The sequence below is a fragment of the Diabrotica virgifera genome, chromosome 1, assembly GCF_917563875.1.
Source record: "Diabrotica virgifera virgifera chromosome 1, PGI_DIABVI_V3a".
Classification (NCBI taxonomy): Eukaryota; Metazoa; Arthropoda; class Insecta; order Coleoptera; family Chrysomelidae; genus Diabrotica; species Diabrotica virgifera.
The window spans coordinates 112383935-112399248 of record NC_065443.1 but is presented as its reverse complement, the minus strand read 5'-3'; the positions used below and the strand labels follow the sequence as shown (position 1 = coordinate 112399248).

Below are 15314 nucleotides of genomic sequence, written 5' to 3'. Positions count from 1 at the left end.
GCAGATAGTGTGCTACTTTTTTTATAAACAAAATGGCGCCGACAAATCGTATTTTTTTCAATTATTGCTCTATAACTCCCAAGATTTTAACTTTACAACCAAAACACCTTAATAAAAATTCACCGCAATTAAATTCTGCATAGAGATATGTTTTTTCCGATTTGCTACGACGAAAATTTTCCTGGGAAAATGCGGGTTTTCCTAACAAGAACTCTAATTTTCAAATAAAGTTTTAGGTAAGTAATTATTAATCAATAATTAAATAACTTAGTGACATCAAAGCTTTCTTGGTATAGATTGTAATTCCAGAAGCCGGTGAAAATTAAACGAATATTTTAGCAACAATTCAATTGTTAATTAACAAATTACGATCGCAATCATAACCAAAATAATCATGATACATTGATCAAACTTATAAAGATTATAAAGATGAGATGCTTATTTAATATTTTATCGACAAAATATAAACTATTCTTTTTTTTGCATAATCTTTAAATTTTGAAAAAAAAATAGTTATAATACGCTGGTCTAATTAGTAAAGTACAAAGAAAGGTTATTTACCAGCAATTTTATTGCTGGAATCGAATTATAAGATCCTATATATCATTAATATAGGTATGCAAAGTCCGCATATAGTGTGCTACTTTTTTTGTAAACAAAATGGCGCCGACAAATCGTATTTTTTTCAATTATTGCTGTATAACTCCGAAGATTTTAACTTTACACCAAAAATACTCAAATAAAAATTCACCCCAATTTAATTCTGCATAGAGGCATGTTTTTCCCGATTTGCTCCGATGAAAATTTTCCTCGGAAATATGGGTTTTCCCAACAAAATCTCGAATTTTCAAATAAATTTTTTGGGCCAGTAATTATTTATCAATAATTATATAGCTTGATGAAATAAAAGCTTTCTTGTTATAGATTATAAACTCAGAAGCCGGTGAAAATGAAACGAATATTTTAGCAACAATTCAATTGTTAATTAACAATTTACAGTCGCAATAACAACCAAAATAATCATGAGACATTGATCAAACTTAGAAAGATTATAAAGGTGTGATGCCCATTTAATATTTTGTCGACAAAATATAAATTTTTCATTTTTTTGCATAATCTTTAAATGTTTAAAAAAAATTGTTATAAACAAATTAACATTTCTCAGAAATTGTTTATTATATTCTAATTTAAAAAATACTTAAAATGCGTATTTCATAGGTCTTGAAAATGAATGGTTTAAAAAAATTTTCCAACCATTTGCAAAAAAGTTATGAAGCAGCAAAGTAAATATACGAATTCTCCGTTGTTTATAATTTGTTTTAATTGTTTCAAAGCTTAAATGTGAGTCTATGGTACAACCTAATTACTCACAAAGAATGTCAAAAATTAGTGTAATGGTTATATTTTAATCAAAGATTAAAAATACTTTTTTTTTGTAATTTTTAGCGCAAACGTAGGCCTGATACAGAGTCGGAGCTAAAATGTTCACTCGAAGCGACTGACACGCAGCATGCATTATTTATTAAAAGTGTACATCACGCGGCCGGTCGTCGTCGCTGCGAGTGAAAATTTTAGCTACAGTACTGTGTTACTCTACTTTCGCGCGTGTAAATTACAAAAAAATATATTTATAATCTTTAATTAAAATATAACCATTAAACTGATAATCGAAATTTTTTTGTAAATAATTAGCTTCTACTTTAAACTCACTTCTACGCTTTGAAAGAATTAAAAAAAATTATAAACACAGTAGTAATCGTATGTTTACTTTGCTGTTTCATAACTTTTTTACAAATGGTTGCAAAAAAGTTTTAAAGCATTCATTTTAAAGATACTTAAAATGCGCATTTTAGCCATTTTTTAAAATTATAATATAATAAAAAATTTCTGAGAAACGTTAATTTGTTTATAACTATTTTTTTTTAAACATTTAAAGATTATGCAAAAAAATAAAAAATTCATATTTTGTCGACAAAATATTAAATAGGCATCTCATCTTTATAAGATTTCAAAGCTTGATCAGTGTATCATAATTATTTTGGTTATTATTGCGACCGTAAATTATTAATTAACAATTGAGTTGTTGCTAAAATATTCGTTTAATTTTCATCAGCTTCTGGAACTATAATTTAAACCAAAAAAGCTTTTAAGTCACCAAATTATTTAATTATTGGTAGATAATTACTTATCTAAAACTTTATTTGAAAATTAAAGATTTTGTTGGGAAAACCCGCATTTTCCAAGGAAAATTTTCGTCGGAGCAGATCGGGAAAAACGCGTCTCTGTGCAGAATTTAATCACGGTGAATTTTTATTTAGGTGTTTTTGTTGTAAAGTTAAAATCTTCGGAGTTATAGAGCAATAATTGAAAAAAACACGATTTTCGTGCGCCATTTTGTTTATAAAAAAAGTAGCACACTATCTGAGGACTTTGCATACCTATATTATTAATATATAGGATCTTATAATTCGATTCCAGCAATAAAATTGCTGGTAAATAACTTTTCCCAAAAATGGCCTATTCTCCGATAATCAGCCCAGACTATAACTAGCGGATTACTAATGCAACTTTCGCCGAAAATTTTTAAATTTATTATCTAATTTTTATCGCGTCAGTTTTACAACGCAAAGAAGTAATTAATTTGTAATCGATTTTTTAAGATTCTGCTAATCATTTTGACGTTCTATTGATGAAATATTAATTTCTTACGTCGGATACTTTCACAATTATCGTGTAGATGGCGCTTAGATTAATTTATAATTACATATTACGAAATATTAAAAAAACTTATTTATAAAAAAAACTTACATTTAAGGTAAAAATATACACCACAGCTTTGACCAACTAATATTTTTTCCTATTAATGTTTTTAATTTCAATGTTTTAAATTAATCACTTTGACATCTATGTCAAATTTCCAGAAAAAGTTTACTGACTTGTCACTACTGACGCTCACGAACTTTTAAATATCCCCTCTACCTACGAGCTCACAGCGTATAGAATACAATTTCACTACACAATGTCCGAATATACCAATGACATAAAATATTTATATTTACTTAATGATAAATCTCTAACCTCGAATTACAATTGTCATTTTATCCCTTAACATTGTGAAAGTACTGTCACGATAGATTACTTTTGTTTGAAATTATCTTTATTCGCATCATGGATTGGTTATCTATTTGGAGTATTGTAATTGTCAACCAATTATACATTAATAAGTATAAGTCGCTTTAATATAGAAATACCCTTCAGTGTGAATACATAATTTTCGAAGTTCTATGTATAATAATCACGGACAGACCTAATACCTACGTTTTTTTCTGTCTCTTCGAGCTTTATGTATTAGAGCAAATTCGACAAACTATGATGCACTGAAAGAAGTGTTTGGGATAAACTGTATGATCTGCCCTCGACTAATATTGAAACCAGAATTTTTGTTTCTTTTTAGATCTTCGCTTTATTGAGTCCTATAGCAATAACCTTAAACTACTTCTGTGTGCCAGCTAAGAATAAATGCACAGTATACCTACCATACTGGCTGTCATTGAGTCCTTTATATTTATGGCTTCTTGTTTTTATGATTCAAGAACACAAAGAAGAAAGATTCCTTTATCCGGTGTATCCCCTGATTTGTCTTAGTGGAGCCATCACTGTTGATATAATCCAAAAATTGTGGTTTAGAATTTTGAACTTCCTGCAGAAAATGCCTCAAGGGACACATTACTTGGATAAGACTATGTTTATAATGTTTATTAGTATACTGTTGACTTCTTTACTGGGTTTGTATATTATTTTATTCCTTAGATACACACGAATCAGAATTAAAAACGATTTGTCTCGTCGGCCGGGTCAACATATTTTAACTTGATTGTTTATATTTTTGAGGAGCTGAATTTGACAACATTATGTATATAAAAAACCGAACTTAACCTTGCTATAGCGTTCTCTTACTTTTTTTTAATATATTTGTCCTGTCTTTTTCTTATCTGTTTTTTTATGGCTGTGATGATTAACTGGATTAAGTCACGTATATAATATACGTATATCACGTATATTATGATAACGTCATTCCCTTAAGTAAGGCAAGACTTGGGTAATTATGAAATTCAAAGCATGACAAAGGTACTTACAGATCATGATGGAATTAATTTCTAGTAAAATAATTTAATCCTATAAAAATAATAAAATACCGACGCCGCTGGAATTGTAGAATTTTCTAACAATTGGCACCTACAAGGGCCGGTTGTTTGAACGCTAATCAACAATGATCACTATCAAATATTTAATTACTGTCACCAAAACTGTCAATGTCAACTTTTATTGGGTTGCTGAAAACATAATTGATTAAAATTATGAGATTAGTTAATCAATTAACATAACAATTATTAACATTATTTATTAAGTAATTTCATAATTGTAATCAATTATGTTTTCAGCAACCCAAACAAAGTTGACATTGACAGTTGGTGAGAGTAATTAAATATTTGATAATGATCATTGTTGATTAGCGTTCGAACAACCGGCCCTTAAAATAGATTCTTAGCCATGAATCACCCTCCCCATTTTCTTGTCAGAATATAGTGAACAATACAATACGTAAGATCTTTATCCAACAATTAATTTCACAAAACTAAACTATCAATTGGCATCACAATTAGGATCCAGCATAGTGGATGGACAACACTTCTTTACTGATGCAGTGTGAGGGATTTTTTCAGTTGTTAGTTGAGCGAAGTGACGACACCATCTTTTTTTTTGGATAAGTGCTGTTTCGCTCTTACACATAGTAAAGCTGCGACACTAGTCCTCCCCTACCGTGCATATACCTCTACTTAGTTTTATGTTAGTTTCTCGATACAATGTGCTAGAAAGAGATAGCATCAAACCAGTCCAAGAAATCTTGTCATCAAGAAGCGCGGAACATACGCTAAGTATACGCGCGGAATGTACATGTTAATATATGTCTATGGCTCAAATCTTCTTGATCTACATTCTTATAATAGTTTGAAACCTTCAGAGAAATTTTTGTGTGTTTTAGGTATATCCAGAATACTATCTCTTTATCGAAACTATCACGCATCTATCGATTTGATGATGGAATTAAATAAGTATCCAGTGGAACAAAAGATTTCCGAAAGAGCTCAGATTAATGTTTGTTATGGAAAAGAATGGCACAGATATCCCAGTTCCTTCTTTCTGCCAAATGTTAACTGGAATATTAGGTAAAATTTCTTTTACAAACATTTACTGTTATAGGGACCATAAATATTTACGCGTGCGTACTTAATACTTAATGGAATACAAACATAGTTTTAATGTAGCATCAATTTCTTACAAATGTGAAAATAAAGACATAAAAGTTGCCGTATTGAACAGAAAATTCAAAGCTTACTAGAAGCTATTGGATGATACTAGGAATAACCTTTTATGCCGACAACGTATCTACAGTTCACCCTTGAAAACACTATTTTTTGCACTTTTTATGCAGAGAAAACACATTAAAATGAAAATGGACGATTACATTTCCTTTCAATCCGAACCCCACCATTGTTCTACACCAGTGGTTCCCAATCTTTTATGTCTGGCGACCCACCTTCTGATGTTTTTTCATATTTGCGACCCATCTCCCATCCATGATGATATATATGTACGTTATTCAGTTGCTGTAAGAGCCACGCCGCGACCCACCTGCAATCCGCCCGCGACCCACCGGTTGGGAAACGCTGTTCTACACGTGTTTCGAGTTATTAAATTCTCATCAGGAAATCCAATCCAAAAGAAATCCAATCTATTTTCATTTTAACGTTTTTTCCTTGCGTAAAGGGTGCAAAATCTAGTGTTTTCAAGGGTGAACTGTAGATGCATTGTCCGAATAAAAGGTTATTCCTAGCATCTTTCACTAACTATTAAAATGTTCATACTTTATTCAAAGTAGAAAGTCACAACTAGTTCTATTTGGCTGGTTTTCTTAAATATAATACATATCAGGCGCTATCTAGTGCCCTTAAAGAAAAGGAACAGATTAATGTCAAGCTTCTATAAAATCCAGATTGCACTAGACTGTGAATGACTTCATGGTTGTGTATTAACCACTCATATATGAAAAGAATATTTTCGTTGCCTCGTATTTCAAGCAAGTTCTGTCTAAAAAGCTAAAAATAGCGAAACACGTATCACAGAATGGCCGATTAGACGAGGTGTGAATATCCATTCTCGTATATTATTTATATATAAAATCTTGTTGCATATCATCAAAAACAGATTAAAAACCTATCTACATTACCAAATACCTCAGGAACAAGCGGGGTTTGTAAAGGTTTAAAGGTACAAGGGAACAAATCCTGAACCTGAGACAACTCATTGAAAAGTCTAGAGAATTTCAAGTACCTATGATTATATGCTTCGTTGACTACCAAAAGGCATTTGATTGTGTAAGCTGGATAAATCTGTGGTCAATTTTAATAGAAATGGGCGCACAAATGCACCTGGTAACACTTATTAAAAATCTATACCAGTCCAATATAGCGACAGTACTACTAGATCATAAGTTCTCAAACCAACTCAAGACCGAGAGAGGTGTTAGACAAGGATGCGTGTTGTCACCTACTTATTTAACATTTATGGTGAACATGTCATGAGGATGGTTTTAGAAGGATGGGCCGGTGGAGTAACAGTAGCTGGTAGGAAAATCTCCAATTTAAGATTTGCCGATGACACTACACTTATAGCAGCAAATGAGCAAGAAATGTTTGATCTTCTGCGAAGAGTTGAGTACGAAAGCAATAAAGTTGGTCTGAAAATCAATAAAGCTAAGACAAAAATAATGGTGGTCGACAGATTCGACACTATTCAACTGACTAATATGTTACAGGAATACCAGATAGTAAACACCTTTATCTATCTCGGGTCTAGTATAACTAACGATGGTAACTGTGAAGCAGAAGTTCGGAGACGTATTGGTATGGCAAAAAATGCGATGAGTCGCCTAACTAAAGTTTGGAAAGACAGATCTATCTCTCAACATATCAAGATAAGACTGGTGAATGCTCTTGTATTCTCAATATTTCTATACGGAGCAGAGACTTGGACTCTTCTCGCATGCGAGCGCCAAAAAATTGATGCCTTTGAGATGTGGCGCTGGAGAATAATGCTGCGCATACCTTGGACAGCTCATAGGACAAACGTTTCCATTCTAAACCAACTTAATATTAAAAAGAAAGGCTGTCCACAATATGTCTGCAACGAATTAATAGATAAAACAATTTATAAAAATTCAATAAAATATTTTCTTTTTGTCATTTTTTTCACTTTTGCGGAAACTTAAACAACACCATTCCTTAACTGTGTGTATGAGATTAACTTTGTATGTAAATTAATGGCAAAATAAAATACACTTACCATAAAATTTCAAACTTCAATATAATAGTAGATTATACCACGAGTCAATATTGATGGCTATTATTCCCGAGGAATATTTACGAACCGAGCCGCGTTAGCGGCGAGGGAGTAACATTCCGAGGGAATGAGAGCCATTATTGCGAGTAGTATACTCTACTTTATCTACGACAAATTAATTAATTTAAGATTTTTAATGAACAACTTTATTTGTTAAAAACATTAAAATTAGTAATAGTACAATTAATAAACTGAATTGGTTGAGAATCATCATTAACTTTAGTAGAGTTTTTAATACAAATATTTGGGATCTCGATTGCTGTAGAACAAGAAGATGGTACATTACTGTTTATCATGCTGTTGCTGTAGCTAGTTCTACAATTTCTGGTGGTGTACAATTAAAAGATTCTTCATTTTCGTCCATCTCAACACAAACTGTCAAAACTGTCAAACTATTCGTTTGACAGTGACACTTTTTGAGGTTGATTATTTTGTTTCCGTGGTGAATTTTGTGATTGTTGTGCCAGAGGGATTAATAGCTATTAATCCCGCATTATTAATCCCTAAGGGATTATTATATGGCATTATATTGCAAACACCACAATTATAATACATATATTATGTATCAGTCGTAGATAAAATTATTTATGAAAACCAATGTTTGTTTAATATAAATAACTTCTAAATGCAAAAACAGGACAAAAAACAGCAAAAAGTCCAACAAATTGGCAGTCACAAGTAAACAAACCAGAAACGTCACAAATTGTACTTAAAATCTGAAAACGTCTCCAAGCGTCTTTTTTGTACCTATCTCTTTTCGATATACGGAGTCTAGAGCGTTCATAAAAATACCATGTGTTTTTACTTAATAACAGGAGGTTGCTGGTTTGTCTTTAGTTTCATGCGTGGAAGGCAATGATAAAAAGTATGTGTTTTATCTCGCCAGGTATTAATGACGTACGGGTAAAGAACCATGGACTCAATTGTATTTATAGTTTTATCAGAAGCTGATTGTAAATTTAATACTAAACAAAAAATACCATCACTTTTTAGATTTATAAAGTCAGAATTTGACGGAATGTTACCGGCGCCTTACTCAGTGGGCGACAACGCTACCAGCATCGTCCACGAATACTTCAACGACCAAAATCGAGAAGCTCCCGAGCTCTACTTCGATATTAACAAGTGCCACTTTCTCGTGGACACCGACTTGGGCAAAGAAACCGCACTGGAGCCCAATTATGCCAACCAGAAGGACCGATGGAAAGTGATTAAGACTCATCGTTTCCTAAACCAGTCCAAATCGCATCCACTTTTTAGGTCGTTTTATATTTTGTATTGGTCTGATCGGTATGTCACTTTTAGCAACTTTAGTCTGTTGCAGTCGACTAGATTAAAAATAAAATAACAAACAGCGAAAAAGAAGCTAAAAGATAATTATGGTGTTTTGACAATAGTACCACATATGTTATGAATTTATAATGTTCATTTTGGTAAGCTTCGCAATCTCAATTCTTCATACTTTGATAATAAAATTGATGAATGGTCGAAATATAGGAGAAACAATTTTTTTCCTATTAATTTGTAAGTGATTAATTAAAATAATTTTTCAATTCATAAATTATTTTATTTATCATGCCATTTATTCTATTCACTTTTGTTCGTAGGTTTCTCTTTGGCTGTAATGTTTCTTGTTGGTCAAAGGTTTAAGATTTTCAGGACATACATTTGCTTAATTTCCACGAGACAGTATATAATTGTAGTAAGTTTATTTCATCTCTACGCGGTCGACAGGATGTCGTTTGAATAATTACTGTAAAAATGGTGTCATCTTGATATTCTACACCAGCTTGCATATCGTGCCGTTTCTTCATACGGTCGCTAGCGATCTGAAGGTGGAAACGGACCAATGGCAGCTAATCTGAAAAGCTCAAAGTAGGTGGCGCTCGTGTAGTTGGAGGTCACGTTAACTTACGTCAACACTTCAAATCAATCTATTTCTTAGTAAATATTGCATATTTTTTCGCTGTGTGAATTAAACTTCAGAAAATAAAATCCCTCAATGTTGTGCTGTGCATTTGGGCTCACCGAGAACATCAGGACACTGTATTCTGATGAGAAAAAAGTGGATTGTAGCAATAAGAGGGGATAAATATGTGCCAACAATAAATGCACGTATCTGCAATAAACATTTTGTTAAAACAGATTACGTATTGCCCCTAGATTCGACTGTAAAAAATAGAATACTTCATTATAAAATTCAGATCAAAATTGATTATAAACGCAGGGATTAAGATATGCAATTTTATATACATTCACACTGTTGCCACACATCTACAATCGCTTTTTATGGAGTGAAAATATGAAAAAATTTATATTTGAAATAATAATATAGAAAAATGTGAAAATAGGACTTTCGGTGGTGTTTGGCCCGTTGATTCATTAACAGTGATCTGTAGGCCATTGCGAAGAACTGAAGGTATTGGTCCCAGTCTCGCTGGTGATTGGACACCATCTTTGTCAAATACTTGCCGACTGTCTTATTCATTCGCTCTACCATTTCATCCGATTGCGGGTAATAAGCTGTAGTCCTTGTCTTCTTTATGCCTAGTCTATCACAGATTCCCTGAAATACATCGCTTTCGAAGTTCCTTCTTTGGTTACTATGGATCTCCAAAGGCACTCCAAATCGGCTGATGTACTCTTTGATCAACACATCTGCAATAGTGGCGGCCTTCTGGTCTGGAATAGCGTAGATCTCGGCCCATTTTGTGAAGTAATCTATTACGACCAACATATACCTACTTACAATCATCTTCACTTTCTGATAGGAGCCTTTATTTTCCGGTACGATCCGTTACTCGTAGCACAAGTAGTACATTTCTTACACCAGTCCTTTACATCGTTGGAATTATTCATCCAATAAAACCGTTCCCGAATTCTCTGAAGGATTTTCTTTACACCAAGATGCCCTCCTAATGGACTGTCGTGTAACTGACGAAGTACTTCGGCTATTCTGCTCTTTTGATTCACCAATTGTTCTCTCCGCTGAAGCGTCATCATTTTCCAATACTCGTTAAGCAAGCTGTCCTCCATGATAATAGAGTCCCTCTTGGCCCAATACGGCTTGATATTTCTTGCCAAGATGATCGACGATTTTCTTTTGTCCATTTTCGAATTTTCTGGATCTAAAATTGGCCCATTCGCCATTTTAATTACTTACGACACTAAAACACCAAAAACAGCTGCCCTAGTTCATGTCTCAAATATTTATAAATAGTCCAGTCGGGTTAGACGAATAACAGGCCTAACCTTGCATTAGGAGTTGCCCCAAATTTTATTTTTCTATTCTTTGGGGGGACGGGGGGGCGGTTAATAGTAGTGTAAATTTAAAATCTCGGCTGAATTCTGCCGTTGCGTTAGCCGTAATCTTGATTTTAAACGAGAACCGTTTTTGCTCAATAGCTTCGCCATTTTCAACTTTTCGACAAAAAGTATAACAACCAAAATTGTAGAAAATATGATTTTCTATCATTTCTATTCTTACAAATTTTTCGTGCCGTCGATATTTTCCGAGTAATGGCGGAAAATAGTGACAGTTAGAGCATAATTATTGAATTATCTCGTTTATTATTAGTTTTACGACAAAAATGTTCCAATACAAAAATAGAGAGAATTAAATTCTACATAATTTTGATTTCTTTCATTTTTTTGCTAAAGTTAATATTTAAGGTAGTACGTATGCGGTAATGGCGCGAGCGTAAGACCTGATGGATTTTGTATCAATTGTTTTTGTTCAATATCTACGCCATTTTCAACTAAAATTGTTCCAAATATGATTTCCTACAATTTCTTTTTAACAATTTTTTCATGCGGTTGATATTTTCCGAGTTAAGTGGGAAAATAGTAAAAAGTGGTGGGGGGAACATAATTACTGAATTACTTTACCGCATACGTACTACCTTAAATATTGATTTTATCAAAAAATTTAAAGAGATCAAAAATGTACAAAATTTAATTCTCTTGATTTTTATATAGGTTCAGATTTGTTGTAAAACTAATAATAAACGAGATAATTCAATAAATCAATAATTATGCTCTAACCAAAGAATACAGCACCCAACTGCTGGGGTGCTGTATTCTTTGCTGTAACTGTCACTATTTTCCCCCCATAACTCAGAAAATATCGACCGCACGAAAAAAATTATTAATCAACGAAATTATAGAAAATCGCATTTTCAACAATTTCAGTTTCTACACTTTTTGTTGAGAATGGCGGAGATATTGAGCAAAAACGGTTCTCGTTTAAAATCAAGATGGCGGCTAACGCAACGGTCAAATTCAGTCGAGATTTTAAATTTATACTACTATTGACCCCCCCTAAAGATTAGAAAAATAAAATCTGGGGCAGCTCGTAATGCAAGGTCAAATGCTATCCCGACTGGGCTAAAAATCAAGTTAAGTGTTCAAATGGTCCAAATACATTTGTTTATGGATGACTATTGTCAAAACACTCTGTTTATCTCTAATTAGTTTATAAATGTAGATTGATTTGTAACATAAATATGATAACATAGTGTAACAATAATGAACTGGATAATACAGAGCTCTATACTTCATTCAGCAAGCGAGGCAAAAGAGGAAGAGAATCATAAAAATAGGTTTGATAGAAATATTTCAAGGCCAACAAGGATTTAAATGTCAATTATCACAGTATTATGAGAATGCTTTGAGTCAACCAATTGACAAAAGATTAATTTAAACGATTCTTCTTTAGTTCCAACTGGATCTACTGTTTCTTGTTAAGTGTTGTCAACTAGTTCTTTTTGGTCAAAGCAACCTTTATTTTATTATATTATATTTATATATATTTTAGTATATTAGTGTACCAATGCGATTTCTGTAAACTTTCTCACCTGGTATGAGTGGAAATACTTAAATCACAGGATTTGTGTTTTGGTATCATTATTCATAGTTTTTCCATCATCTTTAAAACACCAATGGCAAAATCGAGTTCCATGGCACGTCGTCAAAAGCCATTAATCGATGAAATACTGAAATACACATTTCGTTAGCTTTTCGTGTCAAAATTATTTTTGAAACCAAAGTGTGTGGCTTATATTTCTTCCTAATGTATGTTAAGCATTTGGCTGCTAACAATTGATCTAAACGATCTACTACTACATGTCGATTTATAGCGTTCTCCGCCGTTTTCAGATTTCTAATCGTCACTTCATCCGGTCATTCCATAGGTTCTCTTATAGGTTTCTTTCTCTAAGCTTTATGTCTTTTCATTCTCCCCATCTTGTTCTCGGTCTACCTTGTTTTCTCTTACCTTCTGATTGCCCTTTTAGTGTTTCCTTTGGTATTCGTTTTCATCCATTCGTGTACCATTCCTCTTCATGTACCATTTACTAGATCTATACTGATTCGTTGAAATACTCTACCTAGCTAGGTGGAATGAAGTATATCGTCTTGCCACACTCCAACTTTTACACAATAAAACATATTTTCGTTTGCTACGTACGTTATAGAACTTTACCATTGTGATATCACCATTTTTTTTAATATTTAGGCTACCCAAATGTATAATGGTTTTTTTAAAAGTAGCTCTAAAAGACTGACAGAGTTATAGAGTACCAAAATGTGAACTATAAGTTCAAAAGTACTGTTAGCTTTGAATGAGATTAATAATTGAAAATAAATATTAATAAGAAGGGTAAATATAAAATTATTGTTATGTGCAATTTTTGTTACTTTTTTTTCATACAACTTTTGTATGTTTTGTTAATAAATGTTATTCGACAGTGATTTTTATTATATTATATCACCAGCATTATCGCGATTTCAGGGTTACGGCCTATCATTTTTATTATATTACATATTTCGATATTCGCTGTGTGCAAGTACTTGGACGGGATACGAGAAACAATCGTGCGTGAATAGCGGAGAAATCTTTTAAAGTATTTCTCATGATCATTTTTCAGTGCGTAACAAATGATAGGAAAAAGGGTAAGTCCGTGATAATACACATTTATGACATTTATTCTAACATGACGTTTTAGTTAAATCTGACAGTTACATTTTATTTTCAATTTGGAATAAAAACAAATCAAAAGTGTCTCTTGCATTTATAAAATGGTATTTTCTTTGATTTGTATAGTCTTATAAATTATACAGATTATATTTGTAATATTATTATCTAATTTAAAAAAAAATATTTTTTTATTATGGCCCCATCTATCGACAACTAGAATAACTAGAAGAAATGTTATAAAAATGTCACCGACGAAATGTAATCACCGACGTGCCTTTTTTTCTGTCAAATACAATTTAATGCGTTAGAAAGAAATCGAAAAACTGTGACGCACTGAAAGATGATCATGAGAAATACTGTAACTTTCTTCGCATATTCCTTTAAATAATTCATATTGTCAATTTGAAATTGTCATGCATTCATGTTTCATACCTACTGTCATTGAAGAAAATGGGATTTCGCAAATGCTGTGTTATAAATTGTAAAAATACAACAAAAAATTGTCAATTAAAGTTCTATTCGTTTTCAACTTCTAAGCACAAATTAATACAAAGAGGAAAGTGGATTTACATCACAATAAAGAAGAAGTAAGTAACATAATTAGTTATTTACTACATACAATGTTTACCTTTTAATAACATAACCTCAATCTTACTTTTTCTTCTTATTTTTTTGGACCTTGACAATTATCCAGTAACCAGGACTAATATAATTGGCCAATATAATTAAAAGTGCTATAAATGTTGCTGAGCTATGACACTAGGTGTCGCTCTTCCGAACTTGCACGGTCCCAATAGCAGAGATAAGCTCTTGTATAATCGCGAAAAAAATTTTGGATAAGTATATGCAAAATACGTGTTCCAGTAAAGCTTTATCTACCTTAGATGTGTCTTCTTCAAGTGCCAACTCGCCAACGGAGGCCAGCAATCTTAGCTATTCGGTTATTAGAGACGGCTGCTCTGAAAAGATCATTTGATGTACATCCGTACTATTCTCTCAGGTTGCACTGCCATGACATTCTACATCCCCCTATTTTTCTTTTTTCCTTGGATCTTCCCTTGCATTGCTGGAACAAGTTGTATCTCTCTCCACGTGTAATATGTCCCGAGATATTCCATTTTTTTTGAAGTTATACTTCTTTAGGCGTGATTGAGATTGAGGGTGAATTTATATTGATCTGCGCGCATGCGCACACCGACAGTATGGTATTAGTCGTTATACGGGCTCTGATTGGGTGTTGAAATGATCTGTCAATAATAAATAATTGTTCAATATAAAGGTAAACAAATGTATAATATATTAGTTTTATTGTTGTGAGGACAGAAACAAAAAAGTTTATAATTGTAGTGACATTTAAATAGTTTTTAAAAGCAACAGGTACGTAATAATTGTAAATGTATCATAGGTACCTACCTATTTGAACCTACCAAAATACATAGTATGTAATACTTTTATTTACATAATTTGATTACAATCAAAATTTCTATCAATGTTCACCTAATATATTTTTTTCTTACTCTATGTTTTGTTGTATTTTTTCAATTCAAAATCAAAATAATTTAATTTAATTAAAAAATGTCAAAAGCTTAATCCGTTTAGTTAGTCGATCTTCGCACATAATGACACATTGCCTCCGTGGCGAAGCGTTTAAGGCGAATGAACCCCAATATACCAACCGCGCTGATAGCTGGTTCGAATCCCAATAAAAACTTTTATTTTTTTATTTTTTTTATACATTTTATGATTGTAAGTATATTTATTATATAATTTTATTTTCAGAAAATACGTATTTAGTTAAAAAAATTTCCGACAATTAATGTTCAGAAATCATTTGTGGCATTTTTAATGTGTTTGTGTGTGTTTTATTCTTTTATTA

At 32.3% G+C, this 15314-nt stretch overlaps 1 protein-coding gene across 3 annotated transcripts in view; it reads left to right on the top strand.

Annotated features, from left to right (window-relative positions):
- LOC114331172 (alpha-1,2-mannosyltransferase ALG9) overlaps positions 1-15314 on the top strand; it is a 43172-nt gene that overhangs the window by 19761 nt on the left and 8097 nt on the right. Inside the window, exons 6-9 of one of the 3 annotated variants that reach the window (XR_007700279.1) lie at positions 3455-3785; positions 5045-5228; positions 8455-12360; positions 12619-13212. Coding sequence is in view for 2 of the 3 variants with exons in the window: in XM_050658923.1 (XP_050514880.1) it covers positions 3455-3785; positions 5045-5228; positions 8455-8809 (870 nt within the window). In the remaining variant the exon portion in view is untranslated. Of the gene's footprint in view, positions 1-3454; positions 3786-5044; positions 5229-8454; positions 13213-15314 lie in introns of those variants that run through there. The other 2 variants (XM_050658923.1, XM_050658932.1) reach the window with 2 other exon arrangements.